The 14068-nt window shown below is 30.0% G+C and overlaps 1 protein-coding gene across 2 annotated transcripts; it reads right to left on the bottom strand.

Moving 5' to 3' along the window:
• Positions 1-585: 585 nt before the first annotated feature.
• LOC141716904 (MADS-box transcription factor 23-like) lies at positions 586-6628 on the bottom strand. Of its 2 annotated transcripts, none has more exons than XM_074519062.1 (9): positions 6423-6628; positions 5943-6133; positions 4189-4267; positions 2060-2121; positions 1770-1869; positions 1584-1625; positions 1392-1475; positions 1075-1229; positions 586-800 (listed from the first exon to the last, which is right to left on the bottom strand). In XM_074519062.1, exons 2-9 carry the CDS (start codon positions 6122-6124, stop codon positions 797-799), a joined length of 708 nt encoding a protein of 235 aa, XP_074375163.1. In that variant the 5' UTR covers positions 6125-6133; positions 6423-6628; the 3' UTR covers positions 586-796. The 2 variants fall into 2 exon arrangements, with proteins under 2 accessions (XP_074375163.1, XP_074375164.1); XM_074519063.1 differs by having other exon boundaries at positions 1434-1475.
• Between the last annotated feature and the right edge of the window lie 7440 nt (positions 6629-14068).

Genomic DNA, 14068 nt, shown 5'->3' with positions numbered 1-14068 from the left:
ATAACAGAAAGACATTGCATCAGGATATTTATAGTGCAGTAATTTAAATTTTAGAAATCATACATGTTCTCGTACATAATAATTTAAAATGCATTATTCAACAAAATATGTGATGCTTGTAAAATATACTCAATTTTCAATAATTTTGTAAAATAATATATTTTTGAATATTTTGATTGGTGAATACATATGATCTCAGTGTTCTCGGATTAAATGATGATTTGTACATGACTTTTCTTATACTCCCTGCATCTCATTTTAATTGTCACAATTCTTTTTATAAAAGTCAAATTGAGCAAATTTTAACCAAAAATTAAACATTATTTTTATATTATTTCGAAAAACTAAAAGTTATATATTAAAGTAGATTAAATCTACTTTCTAGTGATGTATTTTTTTTTATTTTGTTCAATTATAAATTATTAATAAATTTCGGTCAAATTTAAATCAGTTTGACCAGTATAAATCGAAATGTGACAATTAAAATGTGATTGTGTGAATATATATTTATAACTTACTTGTTTCCAAAGATTCCAACAAGTTAGTTAATCATGAAAGCTAACAATAAACTCACTAAAAGAGGTAAACGATAGGAGACATGTTTATTTAACAAATTGGGCACCTAAAGAGTTAGGAGATAAGTCCTCTAATTATGTAATTAATAATACACATTGTGTTTGTAAATAATTGAGCGGAATTCCCTTCAAGCAACTACCGCCCTTGGATATGTAACATTTGTTGGTGATATATATCCTATGCTTCCAGTGTAGTTAAATTCCGCCAATGCAAATTTATGTCACCTGCGGTGAAATGGATTTTTTAGTAAATATACCTAATCACAAAGATTAGAGTCAGCCAGGGTCGGGTCGATTAAATGACGGTCTCCTCCTTTATATAATCTCTTTTTTTATTGGAATGTTACCGGTTAGTATTGTCATATATTCATATACCCGAATGTCTACATGTACTATTTATAATAAAATTTCTTGAATTTCATTTCAAAACTGTACTCACATTCCTTAAGGTACTGTACTTAATCTAAAGGACATGGATGGTGAACATATAAAAGTTTACCTTGATTTCGGGCCGCGTGTTTCTGGTACCTTAATACTTCGTTGCTCCGGCAAGCAGAGCTGGAGACGGACAGGAACCCGAGGGTCCTCCATAATGCTCAAGTCGCAGGGAATCAAGTAGTTCCTGTCACGTACTATTGCATCTCTTCCATAGATCTAATAAGAAGAGATAAACCTTTCATTAGTTAAGCAATGGCTTTGGCAACAATTATCCTCGGCTGTGAGTAAGTGATCAGGATTTCCGGGCACGATTAATAGGGTGGCCTTCAAATTACTATCGTTAGTAAGCAGCTGCCAACATGATATCTAGATATATACCTTCTTGTTTATTTCCATGTTTTCTTGACGAATGAGGTTTACCTTTTTATAGAGTTCTATATTTTCTTGGTGAAGAAGATTTCCCTGTAATAAAATTTCAAATAAGCTCATTGTAACTAATAGTAATCATTCAGCATATCATTTCAAAAAATTTAAGGCTGAGAAACTTTATATATTAATGTCCGAGAAAACCTTTGTTTGTAGCTGTTGTATCTCATCCATCAATATCTCGTCCTGCAAATTGACCAACATTATGCATCAGAAATGAACCGTAATCCTAGCCAGAATAATCTTAGGAAATGAGTCTTGATATTTTCACACTATATAATATATGAATGAACTCGGGAATCCTGCATCATCAAATTTAGGTTTTCTGACCTTTTTCATCCGGACCCCTTGCAGGCTTATTTCCAATTGATTTTCTAGATTTTGCAGGTCTCTGACGCTCAAGCCATAAAGTTCCTTTCCCATCAGTTGCCTGGCCCAATAATTAAAATCGCACAGTAAGCATGTTCATGATGAGTTTTGAGCTATAAACTCTTTGTAATGAATATCAATAAAGGAATAATAACATGCAGGATACGTACTTAGTACTACATCAATAATATGTAATCATTAGATATCACCATCAGTTTTTAAACCAGATTAACATATATAGTGAAAATTACCGATGATTTTCTTGCAGTGCTTGTAGTTGTTGCCTTAGGATGGCTGCTTCCTTTTGCCAAAACTAGGAATTTGTAGAGCGATTAATATCATATTCATGTAGTAGCTAGAAATAGAATATCTGAATGCAAGAATTGCACAAAATAGAATCTTCCTTTAGTAGTATCAGTTTCGTGAATTTATACTCTAATTAACTTTCAGGTTCAACTCTGCAAGTTGCAAAACTCGAAACTAACTCCAAGTTGCCACTGCTTATATATACACAGTTTGGATCCTTGTATATTCCATGAGTGTTGTCAAGTCAAGGCAAACAAACTAGTTTGCAATGGAATTATGTAGAGAGGCTTGTAGAGGACGTAAGAATTAACTAATGTTGGCCTGAATACCCACAGATGCTATAGCTTTAAGACTGTGATCATCTTATACATAGCTGACCGAGCAATATTGCTCTGAGAGGAAGAGATAACAATGACAAGCCAAATTGCATTTTATTCTCGTAACATTTATAAACTGAGGATCATTTAGCTTAAAGGCCTGAATAATTGAGGAATAAGAACCCCAACATCGTTGGTTTTTTACATTAAAATTAAGCAGCTTTATGCAAACGCCATTGAAGCCGGGTATATGTATAGGCCTGAGAAAATTAATTGAATATCTCTGGGGGGGGGGATATTGAGAATTTAGTGTTAAGTTGATTGAATTGGTTTTGAGAGCAAAATAGATGAAGAAACGAAAAAAGACAGAGGTGGATATAAAACAGTGAGATAACGGAAGCGAAAAACGAGTTTTTTTTTTTGTGTGTAGACGTCATGCACCCCCTGGCGCCATACATACGTACAAGCAAAATACCCGTCTCTCTTTCAACATAATTCCATTGAAAAATAGTTCGTTTGTCTTGGAATAACAAGGTTTGTGGAATATGTCTACATTTTATCATGCGCAGTTTTAAACTTGAACATAATCCTACGTATGCATGATATATATAGTATATGAAATTTTGTTTTATGAGACATATTTCTAATTAATAGGTAAAGCGAAGTAAAGATATTTCATATCCCTATTTTAAAATTGAGAGAATTGCATTTTGCACCTTTATATTTGGCCAAAAATCAATTTTATATACTTATTTTCATAAATTGCAGTTTGCACCCTCTACTTTGAAATCCGCTTCAATTTTTTGCCAAATTTTGTCTATTTTTTTGCCCAAATTATTGTCTTCAACAACATATGTAATCTATTATTGAAGAAAAAATATAAGATATATTGTCGGAGATAACAATTTGGGCTAAAAAATTAGGCAAAAAGAGTACATGTTGAAGCGAATTTCAAAGTAAGGGGATGCAAACTGTAATTTATGAAAATAAGTATACAAAATTGAGTTTTGGCCAAATATAAGGGGTGCAAAATGCAATTTTCTCTTCAAAATTAGACATAAATGTACATCAAAAATATGTTATTCCGCGTAATTCTTTTGCATAAATATTGTTCCAACAAGCAAACCTGCATACCCTTAGTACATATAAATTTGGCATACAGTGGCGTCCTCAACCATCATGGAAATTTGATAGCAATAGAGTAATTACATGTCAAATTTCACTTACAAAATGGGATTAAGTTTTCAAATTAAGGGTAGTGAATCTTTGTCTCATAGAACTTGAGCAATGTACTAAACAGAGAATGTATATTCTTTGTTCGAACATTTAGTTACAAGTAAGTTGTTCAAATAAAATCTTCTCCAACATTTGAGTTAAATTGAACTATTGTGACTTACATATATATCATATTCAAATTAATTAATCACTAGTCAATTATCACATTGATCCACCTCTACTTGTTAATCCTAGCAAATAATTTTGTGTATGTCTTGTACTTAGCTATGAATCAAATTGAATTTTATTTGAGATCCATTAGATTTATAAATATACTATAATTTATTTGTATAGATAAATTGTATAGGATGAAGATATATTTACAAAGTTAACCATTAAACCTCGAGGATCATAGCAACATTTTGTTACTGTCCATCCACACAAGTAAAACTTGATAAGGTTTTACAAACCTCTCTCAAAATGTTTTCTTCAGATTCAGTTTTAGAGGTTGCATATAATCCGATTGAATCGATAAATTGTACCTTAACTTCTTTATCTGGAGTCGGTAGTTGGTTATCTCCATCTTTAGCTTTCTGATATCTATCAATCACTGATTTCATGCTGATACATACAGACATTTAGTAACCAAGGAAGCATAAAATGTATATAAAATGAAAAGGCATTGACACATGGGAACTGTTCCCTAGCTAATTAACATTGAATGTGATACAGTTATTAGAATATTTCATTACGGTAGGATACAACTGTCGTAATGAAATATTGTAGTAGCCGCAATGTAACATTGAAGCAGTTTATCCCATCCAATATTATTCACTAATAATTTTTCCTGACATGTATATTACTAGCTAATACTTTAAACTATTAACTATATATATACATATAGATGTACAGGTGAAAGTGCCAAATGATACTACAAACTTTTGTAAAGCTACAGAGTAGAAGAAGTAAACATTAACATCATGTATGTAATTAATTTCTTAAAAGTACGTTAGGTAGATGGTATGTTTTTGGTACACCAGATCAAGCAAAGGATCAAGTAGACGATGGTGCATGTCTACTGATTAGTACTTAAAGCAAGTTTCACTTTACCTAATTTAGCAATAATCAGCCTTTCTTCAGTGACTAAGTTCTACGTATCCAACAATATCCAAGCGTGATCATAGGAACATATTTTGAATGACAATATGTTACACATGCATTTTTCTTCACTTACCTAAAGAAAATGCTATAGTTTTCGGGAACAAATTTTCTTATGTAAATGTATCAAGTTATAGTCGGTGGCAGATTAGTTTGAGAATTTTTTTGAAATATTTGACATTGCTCGAGGATTCGAACACAATTAATTATTTAATGTTGTGAGGCGAAATCTTCCACTGAAGTGCTCTTGAATTCTGGATTCAGCGAACCTAATTAACATGACTGGATCCCGCAATGCCATACGTACATGTACATTTTGGTGAGTTTTTATCAATCTTACTCTTCCATATTAATTAAGCTATCTAAAGTTTTACTTTTTCTATCCAGAATCTCTTGATAATTTTATCACACGCCTAGTACTTTCACTGTTTAATTTACTTTTATCTTAGTTAAATTTAAAGCTTAACTAATAGTAACATATTTCAACATATATAGTTAACAATTAAAGTTTGTCGCGTAGCTGCATGACTTCTTTGCTATACATCAATTAGCTAAAGAAGTAGTAGTAGTCATGAAATTAAATTAATGTATAATATATATAATTAATGTTTACTTTGAACTCCAAACCCAAGTAAGAGAAAGCACAAACCATTTCTAAATGAAACGATCTTGAACTATGAACAATAAGACCTGAAGAGTTTGTCCTCAAATGACCGGATAGTGATATATTCTAACGAAGCCAAGTTCATAAGATTACGGGTAATAATTATAACTAACAAACAGCTAGGGTTTGCGATCAAACACAAATCAAAAGCCTATTAACCAATCGGTTACCAATACCAGCTGTGTGCGTATGACGATATCTTGTGCTGGTCGGGTGCATGCAGATGGATGCCAAAACTTGTATTAACAATTTATTGTGTTGTTTTGACTGGTTAAGTACATACAGAAATGGCCCTAAAAAAGTACACACAGAAATGATATAAACTTGTATTTATATAGTTACATATTTAGCTGGGAGAGGTAACCACATAATGAAGACATAAGTGAGTTGAAAATAAAAAATCACAAATTACACATTTCTTTGACTATCATATACTTGTTGCATAAAAAAAACTTAATTTAAATTAAATTATACCTGGTGTTTGAGAATTCATAGAGCTTGTCAGTACTGGAGAATACAACGACACCAACTTCGGCATCACATAGGATAGAGAGCTCTTTTGCTTTCTTCAAAAGCCCGCTCCGTCTCTTGGAGAAAGTCACTTGCCTGTTTGTGGAGTTATCGATCCTTCGAATTGCAATCTTTCCTCTTCCCATTGTCAGTCCCTATAACACACACATATATAACTAGGCCGAGAGAGAGAGGGAGAGGGAGAGGGAGGGAGAGAGAGAGAGAGAGAGAGAGAGAGAGAGAGAGAGAGAAGGGCGAGAGAGGGAGAGAGAGAGAGAGAGAGAGAGAGAGAGAGAGAGAGAGGGAGAGAGGGAGAGAGGGAGAGAGGGCCGGAGAGGCTAGTCGTAATTTAGATCTTTAACTAGCTGATCCGATGATAATTAATGAATTATACATATAAGTAGCTGGCTAGGAAACACGAAACAAGAAACAAGAAACTCTTACTTGGTTAGCGATCAAGCAAGCCTTTGCAATGGAGCGGTGTCTTCGTTTTACTCTGATGAGATTTGATTCGATGGAGTACTACTAGCAACTCAGAACTTTGTTTTCATATTTGGCCATAGAACTCGAAACTTTATATAAAGTTAACACTTGCATCTAATGCTTATTAATGTAGCAAGTCTTGAGTCTTTCTATAGTTAATACACAGCAAAAAGGTTGATTGATAAGAAAAGTCCGAGTGCTGAAGTTTACTCAAGTAATGTATGCGTCAGATCAAAATTTTTATAGGTTAATATTAAAAATTTGTAATTAATTAATAAGTTTGTTTTGTACAAATCTAGGTTTTGGAGTCTTAAACAGCTAGCTTCCCCCCATTCGAGAAGTTGACGATAGTATAATTAAATATAGAGCTTTAAAACTGACTCTAACCGTAAGAGAGCTAACACTTCATAAATATCATCATAATTCGATCTGACTGATTATTTATTTCGTCCCCCGGACATGAATAATATGTTAATCTCTAGATATCTATGAATTTGATGATACGTATTTTTAAATATAAGAATAATTAAGGAAAATATGTATGACAATACGTATATAATTGTTATTACCTAGCATAAGATATATATATATATATATATATATAAAATTAGACTCACACATCATTATATCCTTATTATTTATCTATCTATCTCTAAAAACGAAACAATTAAATTTTGGTTGATTGTCGGTCCGGTATGTTCAGTATTTACTTAATTATCCTTACTCAATTTTAGTTAAATTATTTTTTTTATATTCTATATTAGAACTCCCTTTTCCTTATATACTATTATCTATACTATTATATTAAATACGAAACATTAAAAGTTTGGTTATTGGTGGTTATTGGTCATTGATCACTCAAATCAGAGCCGTCAGATCAAATCGACGACAATTGTTTGATTTATTCTTAAAAATTAGTATTACTTAAGAGATATAAGTTTCGAATTCTGGTAGAAACATATTAAAATTGTAAAATAAATAGTATTCTTGAAGAGGTATAAGGTTCGAATCCTTACGACAACATATTAAAATTAGAATTTACAATATATAATGATAAAAACAATGATGCATCGCACAGGTTATATACTAGTATTAATTAAAGTCGAAATAATAAAAGTTTGATTGGTAGTCGGTCTGGTACGTTCTGTATTTACTTAATTACTCTTACTCAATTTTAGTTAAAAAAAAATTTAATATTCTATATTAGAACATTTTAATATTCTATATTAGAACTCGCTTTTCCTTCTATCAGTAGAACCCTTTGTAATTGTTATCGATCCAAATAAGGCACAACTTTTATTAATATTATAGCAAGTCTCGTCAAAACAAAGCAAACCCTCAGCAAATCGGACTTTTTCATATGTGGATTTTCTTTTTGGGCATGGCTTGAGACACAAGTTTAATATATAATAAAATAGAAATTAGTTAAAACAACCGTGTATCGCACGGGTTTTAGGCTAGTATTATATAATATGCATAAGGGAATTTTATCCAAATTTTTGTTAGTTATGATTCATCTACTACCAATTTAATATTGCATGTTGGATCTTTAAACAAATTGATCATAGTTGTTGAATCTATAAAGGAATATTTAACATAAGTAGGATTCTAAATTTAATAGAATTTCCTACCCTTTCAATGATTTAAATCCAAAATAAGTAGGTATCGTAAGCTGAATAAAATAATAATGTAAAATTCAAAATATTTTTTATCTTCAAATTCTAGATTTTTTTTTGTACAGAATTTTAAACCATCACCAAATTAAACATTATTTCGTGAGTTTCGCGTGGGCTGTAAAATTGTCAAAATCTGATTTATATAACTGAAGATAGAGCCGAAATAGAATGAAATAATACTCGGTAATTTTTTTAATTTTTTTGAACTTTAATTTGATTTTTTAAACTCTTTCAAATTAAAAAAATAAAATTATACCATTAATCAAGGTTTAAAAAATTTTAAAATAAATTAAATATAGTCAGTTGAATTTAGTCAGTGTAATAGATTTCGGGCTAAAACAAAATAATATTTACTATTCATCCAAGCTAAAAAATTTATAAAATATATTCACGATAAACATAATAAAAATCAAAATAAAATTTGATTAGCCCGCAAGGGTTGACTCAATTGGTTAAAGAGAGGAAAACTAATCTATTGGTCACAGGTTCGAATCCCACGGGAGGAGAATTTATGATTATGCCTCCTGAGCCAGAGCTTGTCGCTTAAATGCGGTTTATGGCGCACTCGGAGGTTAGCGGCTGTGGGTTACCTACGATAAATATATATATATATATACAATTTATCTGATTTAAAAAAAAGTATATATTTATCCGGGTTTAAACAAAATTAAAATCAATGTTTTTCTTTTTATCGTAGTTAACCCGCAGGCCCTACCCTTCGGGTGCGCTCTGGGTAAACTGTACGGGCTCACGCAATAGCCTTCAAACAAATTGATCATAGTTGTTGAATCTATAAAGGAATATTATAACACGATAAGTAGGATTCTAAATTTAATAGAATTTCCTACCCTTTCAATGATTTAAATCCAAAATAAGTAGGTATCGTAAGCTGAATAAAATAATAATGTAAAATTCAAAATATTTTTTATCTTCCAATTCTAAATTATTTTTTTTGTACATAATTTTAAACCATCACCGAATTAAACATTATTTCGTGAGTTTCGCGTGGGCTGTAAAATCGTCAAAATCTGATTTATATAATTGAAGATAGAGCTGAAATAAAATGAAATAATACTCGGTAATTTTTTTAATTTGTTTGAACTTTAATTTGATTTTTTAAACTCTTTCAAATTAAAAAAATAAATAAAATTATACCATTAATCAAGGTTTAAAAAAATTTAAAATAAATTAAATATAGTTAGTTGAATTTAGTCGGTGTAATAGATTTCGGGCTAAAACAAAATAATATTTACTATTCATCCAAGCTAAAAAATTTATAAAATTTATTCACGATAAACATAATAAAAATCAAAATAAAATTTGATTAGCTAAAAAAATAATATATACAATTTATCAGATTTATAAAAAGTATATATTTATCCGGGTTTAAACAAAATTAAAATCAATTATTTTTTCTTTTTATCGTAGTTAACCCACAGCCGCTACCCTTCGGGTGTGCTCTGGGTAAACCCTACGGGCTCACGCAATAGTCTTCAAATCACGTGAACCAAGATAAACCGCAATTAAGCGACAAGTTCTAACTCAGGAGGCATAATCATAAATTCTACTCCTGTGGGGATTCGAACCTGCGACCAAGAGGATAATTATCCCCTCTTTAACCAGTTGAGCCAACCTTGCGGGATTTAACATAATTAATTGGATTTTATCAACATAATGGGTACGAGGATGATTTTTTTTAAATAACACTAAATGTGATCTGTATACTATTGAACCGAGATAAAAATTACTGTCTAAGTTAAAAATATATATATATTTCTTAAACACATGGAAATAACAATAATGCTATATATTTTAATTTAATAATATGTTTCCAAATTTAAATAACTATTTGTAGAAAAATAAATTACATTTTTATTAAATGATATGCATAATAGGAATTTTATCAAAAATTTGATAGTTATATTCCATGTATTGCCAATTTAATATGAATTTTCAGATCTTTTTTACACACATATATATATATAATATTTATAAAATCGCATCATATAGAAATCTGGAATAAAAAAATTTGTATTTTAAAATTTGCAACTAAATTTATATAATTTTTTTTATATAATACTAATAAAAAAAATCTGTCGCATTCGTTGTAAGATACTCCCTCCGTCCTTTTGATTTCTTATCAAAAGGATTGAGCACGGAGTTTAAGAAATAAGTATAAAGTTGTGAAAAAGAGAAAAAAAGTGAGTGAAGTGGTGGGACCCATTGAATTTTAATACTCACTCCATCCCAATTTATCTGTCATGTTTGATTTTTTGCTGTCAAATTGACCCAACTTTGACTGAAAATTGCACATAGTACATTATCAAAATATTTATAAAAATTATATAATTAGAAAGTATGTTCAATCTACTTCAATATTTATTTTTCAGTTTTTCAAAATAATGAAATAATGAGTTTATATTTATGGTCAAAGTTGAGTCAGTTTGACTATCAAAAGTTAAACAAGACAGATAAATTGGGACGGAGGGAGTATATAAATGGGAGATAGTGGGGTAAAGGTAGTATGAAAAAGGTGGAAAAGTGAGAAAATTGTGTGACCCAATGTAAAGAAAATAAATGGATCATTCCAAAAAGGAAAATGTAAAAAAATGAAAAGAAGAGATGAAGTAGTACATTGAACGCCCCTACAAAATAAAATATTCTTAACAATCCGGCAAAAGCCGAGATTTTGATGCACTTAAATAGGAACACCAATATCTTATGCCTGTCGTATTGTTTACTGACACGTGGGGAAATGAGTCACTTCTAAAAGAGGTAACCTTAAAAATTCGATACCTGATTAACTTTACATTTACCCAATTGAAGAACTTTTGGGTAATTACACAACCACCTGTTTATATTAGATTAATTTTCCTGGGTAGCCTTTCCTCAAGTTGTATAGGGTTTTATATATATGCACTGTTTGGTCTCTTTAAAAAGAAACCTTTGACTCATTCCAGCTCAAATAAAACCGGTAAAATTGTCCCCCGAATCGAAATATATGAATTCTAGATCGGACTCATATAATTAAAGTGACATATTTTTATGTTAAATATACTTTTAATTTTTGTTTAATTAATTCATCCAATATAAATGAAAAGGAAAGCAATAAAATACACGACCATAGATACAATTATCAAGCACCCCAGTATTCATTAAACTTGACAATTCAGATAATCAATTTCGGATCAGTTTAATTTTAGATCGGATTTACTTTCGGAATATAATATATTTGGAGACCGTTCCGATCGAATTAGATGTAATACGGCTTGGGTATAATTCGGATGAAATTCGGATTAAAATTGTTAACATATATAATGATATTATATTATTGAATAGTTTTATTATTATAATAATTTCCTTGTTAGGATATTTTCCTATATTATATTTGGTTATTGGCTATATAAATCACTCTTCTATTGTAATAAAAAACAAGTCACATTATAATAAAACCCTACTTTTATCTCTTTTTTATTCATAATTTATCATGATATCAATAGTTATGGTTCGATCCGAGATAGGTTGATGATGAATTATATCGGAATGGATTTCACATGTTGGGTTTAAACATGTGATATGATTATTGTTTCTTCTCGTATTCTCGTTATGCAAATCGACTCTTTTTTTCTTTCTCGGATGATTTTGAGTTTTAATCATGAGTACTGTTTTTTTTCTTCGATTTGGTTGGATTTCTCATGGGTAAACAAAATTGATTTTGGTTAAAATTTATTTTTTTTTGCTGCTTTGGTTGGGACTCTCTGCTTGTTTTGGTTGGAACGCTCGTACAATTTTTCTGGTACACACTCTCAGTCTCGCATTGATGATTGTTCTTTTTCTCATCTTCCTTTCTTTTTCTCATATTGATGATGGGGTAGCCCTAGGCACATCTGTATACTTTTTCGTTTATTTTATTTTATTTTATCTGGTACTCTAGGCACATTGGCCCTTCGCGGAATTGGTGTAGGTTATTTGGTGCTCTAGGCACACTAGTTTAGTATATTTGATGCTCTAGGCACATTGGCCATGCGAGTGATTGTTTAGTTTATTTGGTGCTATATGCACATTGACCCTTTGAGAGATTAGTTTAGTTTATTTGGTGTTTAGGCACATTGGCCCGTCACAAAAATTGGTTTAATTTATTTGGTGCTCTAGGCACATTAGTTTAGTTTATCCGGTGTTCTAGGCACACTGTCCCATTCGCAGAATTTGATTAGATTTGGATACAATTTGAATTTGGATACAGTTTGGTTGATGATTGTATACAGTTTGTTGACTTGGATTCAGTTATTTGGAGTTTGTATTGGGTTGATTATGGAGTTTGGTTTTGGATTAGGATTCAGTTTCGCATACAGTTTTGGTATTGTTTTCGATGGTTGCAGATATATTACTTTAGTGATTTGATTGCTTTGTTTTCTCTTAGGTTGCTACGTCTTTGGACGATTTCTCGTTTGTTGTTGCATTCTGTTTTTAAATTTGTTTGGATGCTCTTGAATCTGGTGTTGCTGTTTTAGATTTGTTTGGTTACGTGGCTCCGTCTCTTGGTTGGCAAACACTCGATTCAACATCGTGAATTTGAGGGAGGATGTTAACATATATAATGATATTATATTATTGGATAGTTTTATTATTATAATAGTTTTCTTGTTAGGATATTTTCATATATTATGTTTGATTATTGGCTATATAAGTAATTCCTCTATTGTAATTGAAGACAAGTCGTATTATAATAAAATTATACTTTTCTCTCTTCTCTTCATATTTTATTAAAAATCAGACAAAATTTGGCTCAAATATTTCCGGATCATAACATACTTATTTTTTCAATTTTTAAGACTTTAAAAAAAGTTATTAAATGTAATAATTTGATAAAATATAACGCAATATTAAAAAATTATGTTTAAATAAATATATTATCATAAACTTAATATTAATTTTGCTTTTACACAGGGAATTTTATTAATAGTTAATATATGCAGACAATAAATCATGACTTTTTATTAACTAACCAAACTTAACTTCACCAGTTGTCTAATTCGAATTTATATCAGATTACATACTTTAGGTCATATTTGATTTGAATAATATATTATTCAATTTTAATAGATTTGAAGTTATAATCGAATATGATATTTAAGATCATTTATAGTTAAATTTTTATTTCGAACAAATTTCGTTTCAGTTTAAATTGCATATCAGATCATTATTGAATTATATAATTCTATTCTTAAATGAGGTCAGATCTCGATTTCATGAATTTCGATTATCAGTCCTAGTCTAGTTCTAGTCTACACATTTCTTATTCCACAATTATATAGTTATTTTAAATTCCGGTACATGTACCATATTAAGACAATTTCCAAAAAATATAACCTATGGAGTTAAAAATTGAATTTCATTAAAGCTAAAATTATAATTTTGATCTCATTATCAAAATATTATATTTTCAATTTTCATTACTATGTTTATAACATTATAAAAATTTGGCTCAAAATACCTCATGAACACACTAAATCATTTGCAGTTGTGTTGTTTCATCAGGCGCATGACCTAATACGTATTCTTGAATTGTGTGTCAGTACATCGGCACCAAGATACATGACAAATATATGCATCACTCTATTTTTTTTATAAAAATAATAGATGTGATGCACAATATTGCATATTGTATGGATACGGAGGGCCAAACATTTTAGAATTAAAATATTTTGGTGCTTTACTCTATAAATTATCTATATTTTATATTAAATTATTTCATTACTTAAATATAACATATATAATTTCAAAAAATTAAAATTAATCGTGAATTAAAATGATTTAAGAGTTATCATCAACCTATTTGAGAATATATTTTTACCTAGATTCTTTTCTACCCATATTTTGTTATTCATGTTTTCTTATGAGAATTTTCATTTTTTTGTATCTGTCTCTACT

The sequence above is a fragment of the Apium graveolens genome, chromosome 4 (assembly GCF_009905375.1).
Source record: "Apium graveolens cultivar Ventura chromosome 4, ASM990537v1, whole genome shotgun sequence".
Taxonomy (NCBI): domain Eukaryota; kingdom Viridiplantae; phylum Streptophyta; class Magnoliopsida; order Apiales; family Apiaceae; genus Apium; species Apium graveolens.
Note: the sequence above shows the minus strand (reverse complement) of the source record. Positions and strands in the feature narration are given on the sequence as shown.

Excerpts from the sequence above, each read along its gene's own strand:
- LOC141716904 (XM_074519062.1), bottom strand. The coding sequence starts at position 6,124 with ATGGGAAGAGGAAAGATTGCAATTCGAAGGATCGATAACTCCACAAAC. Across the intron at positions 1,870-2,059 it reads GCACTGCAAGAAAATCATCG|GCAACTGATGGGAAAGGAAC; the intron begins GTAATTTTCACT and ends TTATTGGGCCAG. Across the intron at positions 1,626-1,769 it reads AAGGGGTCCGGATGAAAAAG|GACGAGATATTGATGGATGA; the intron begins GTCAGAAAACCT and ends GTCAATTTGCAG.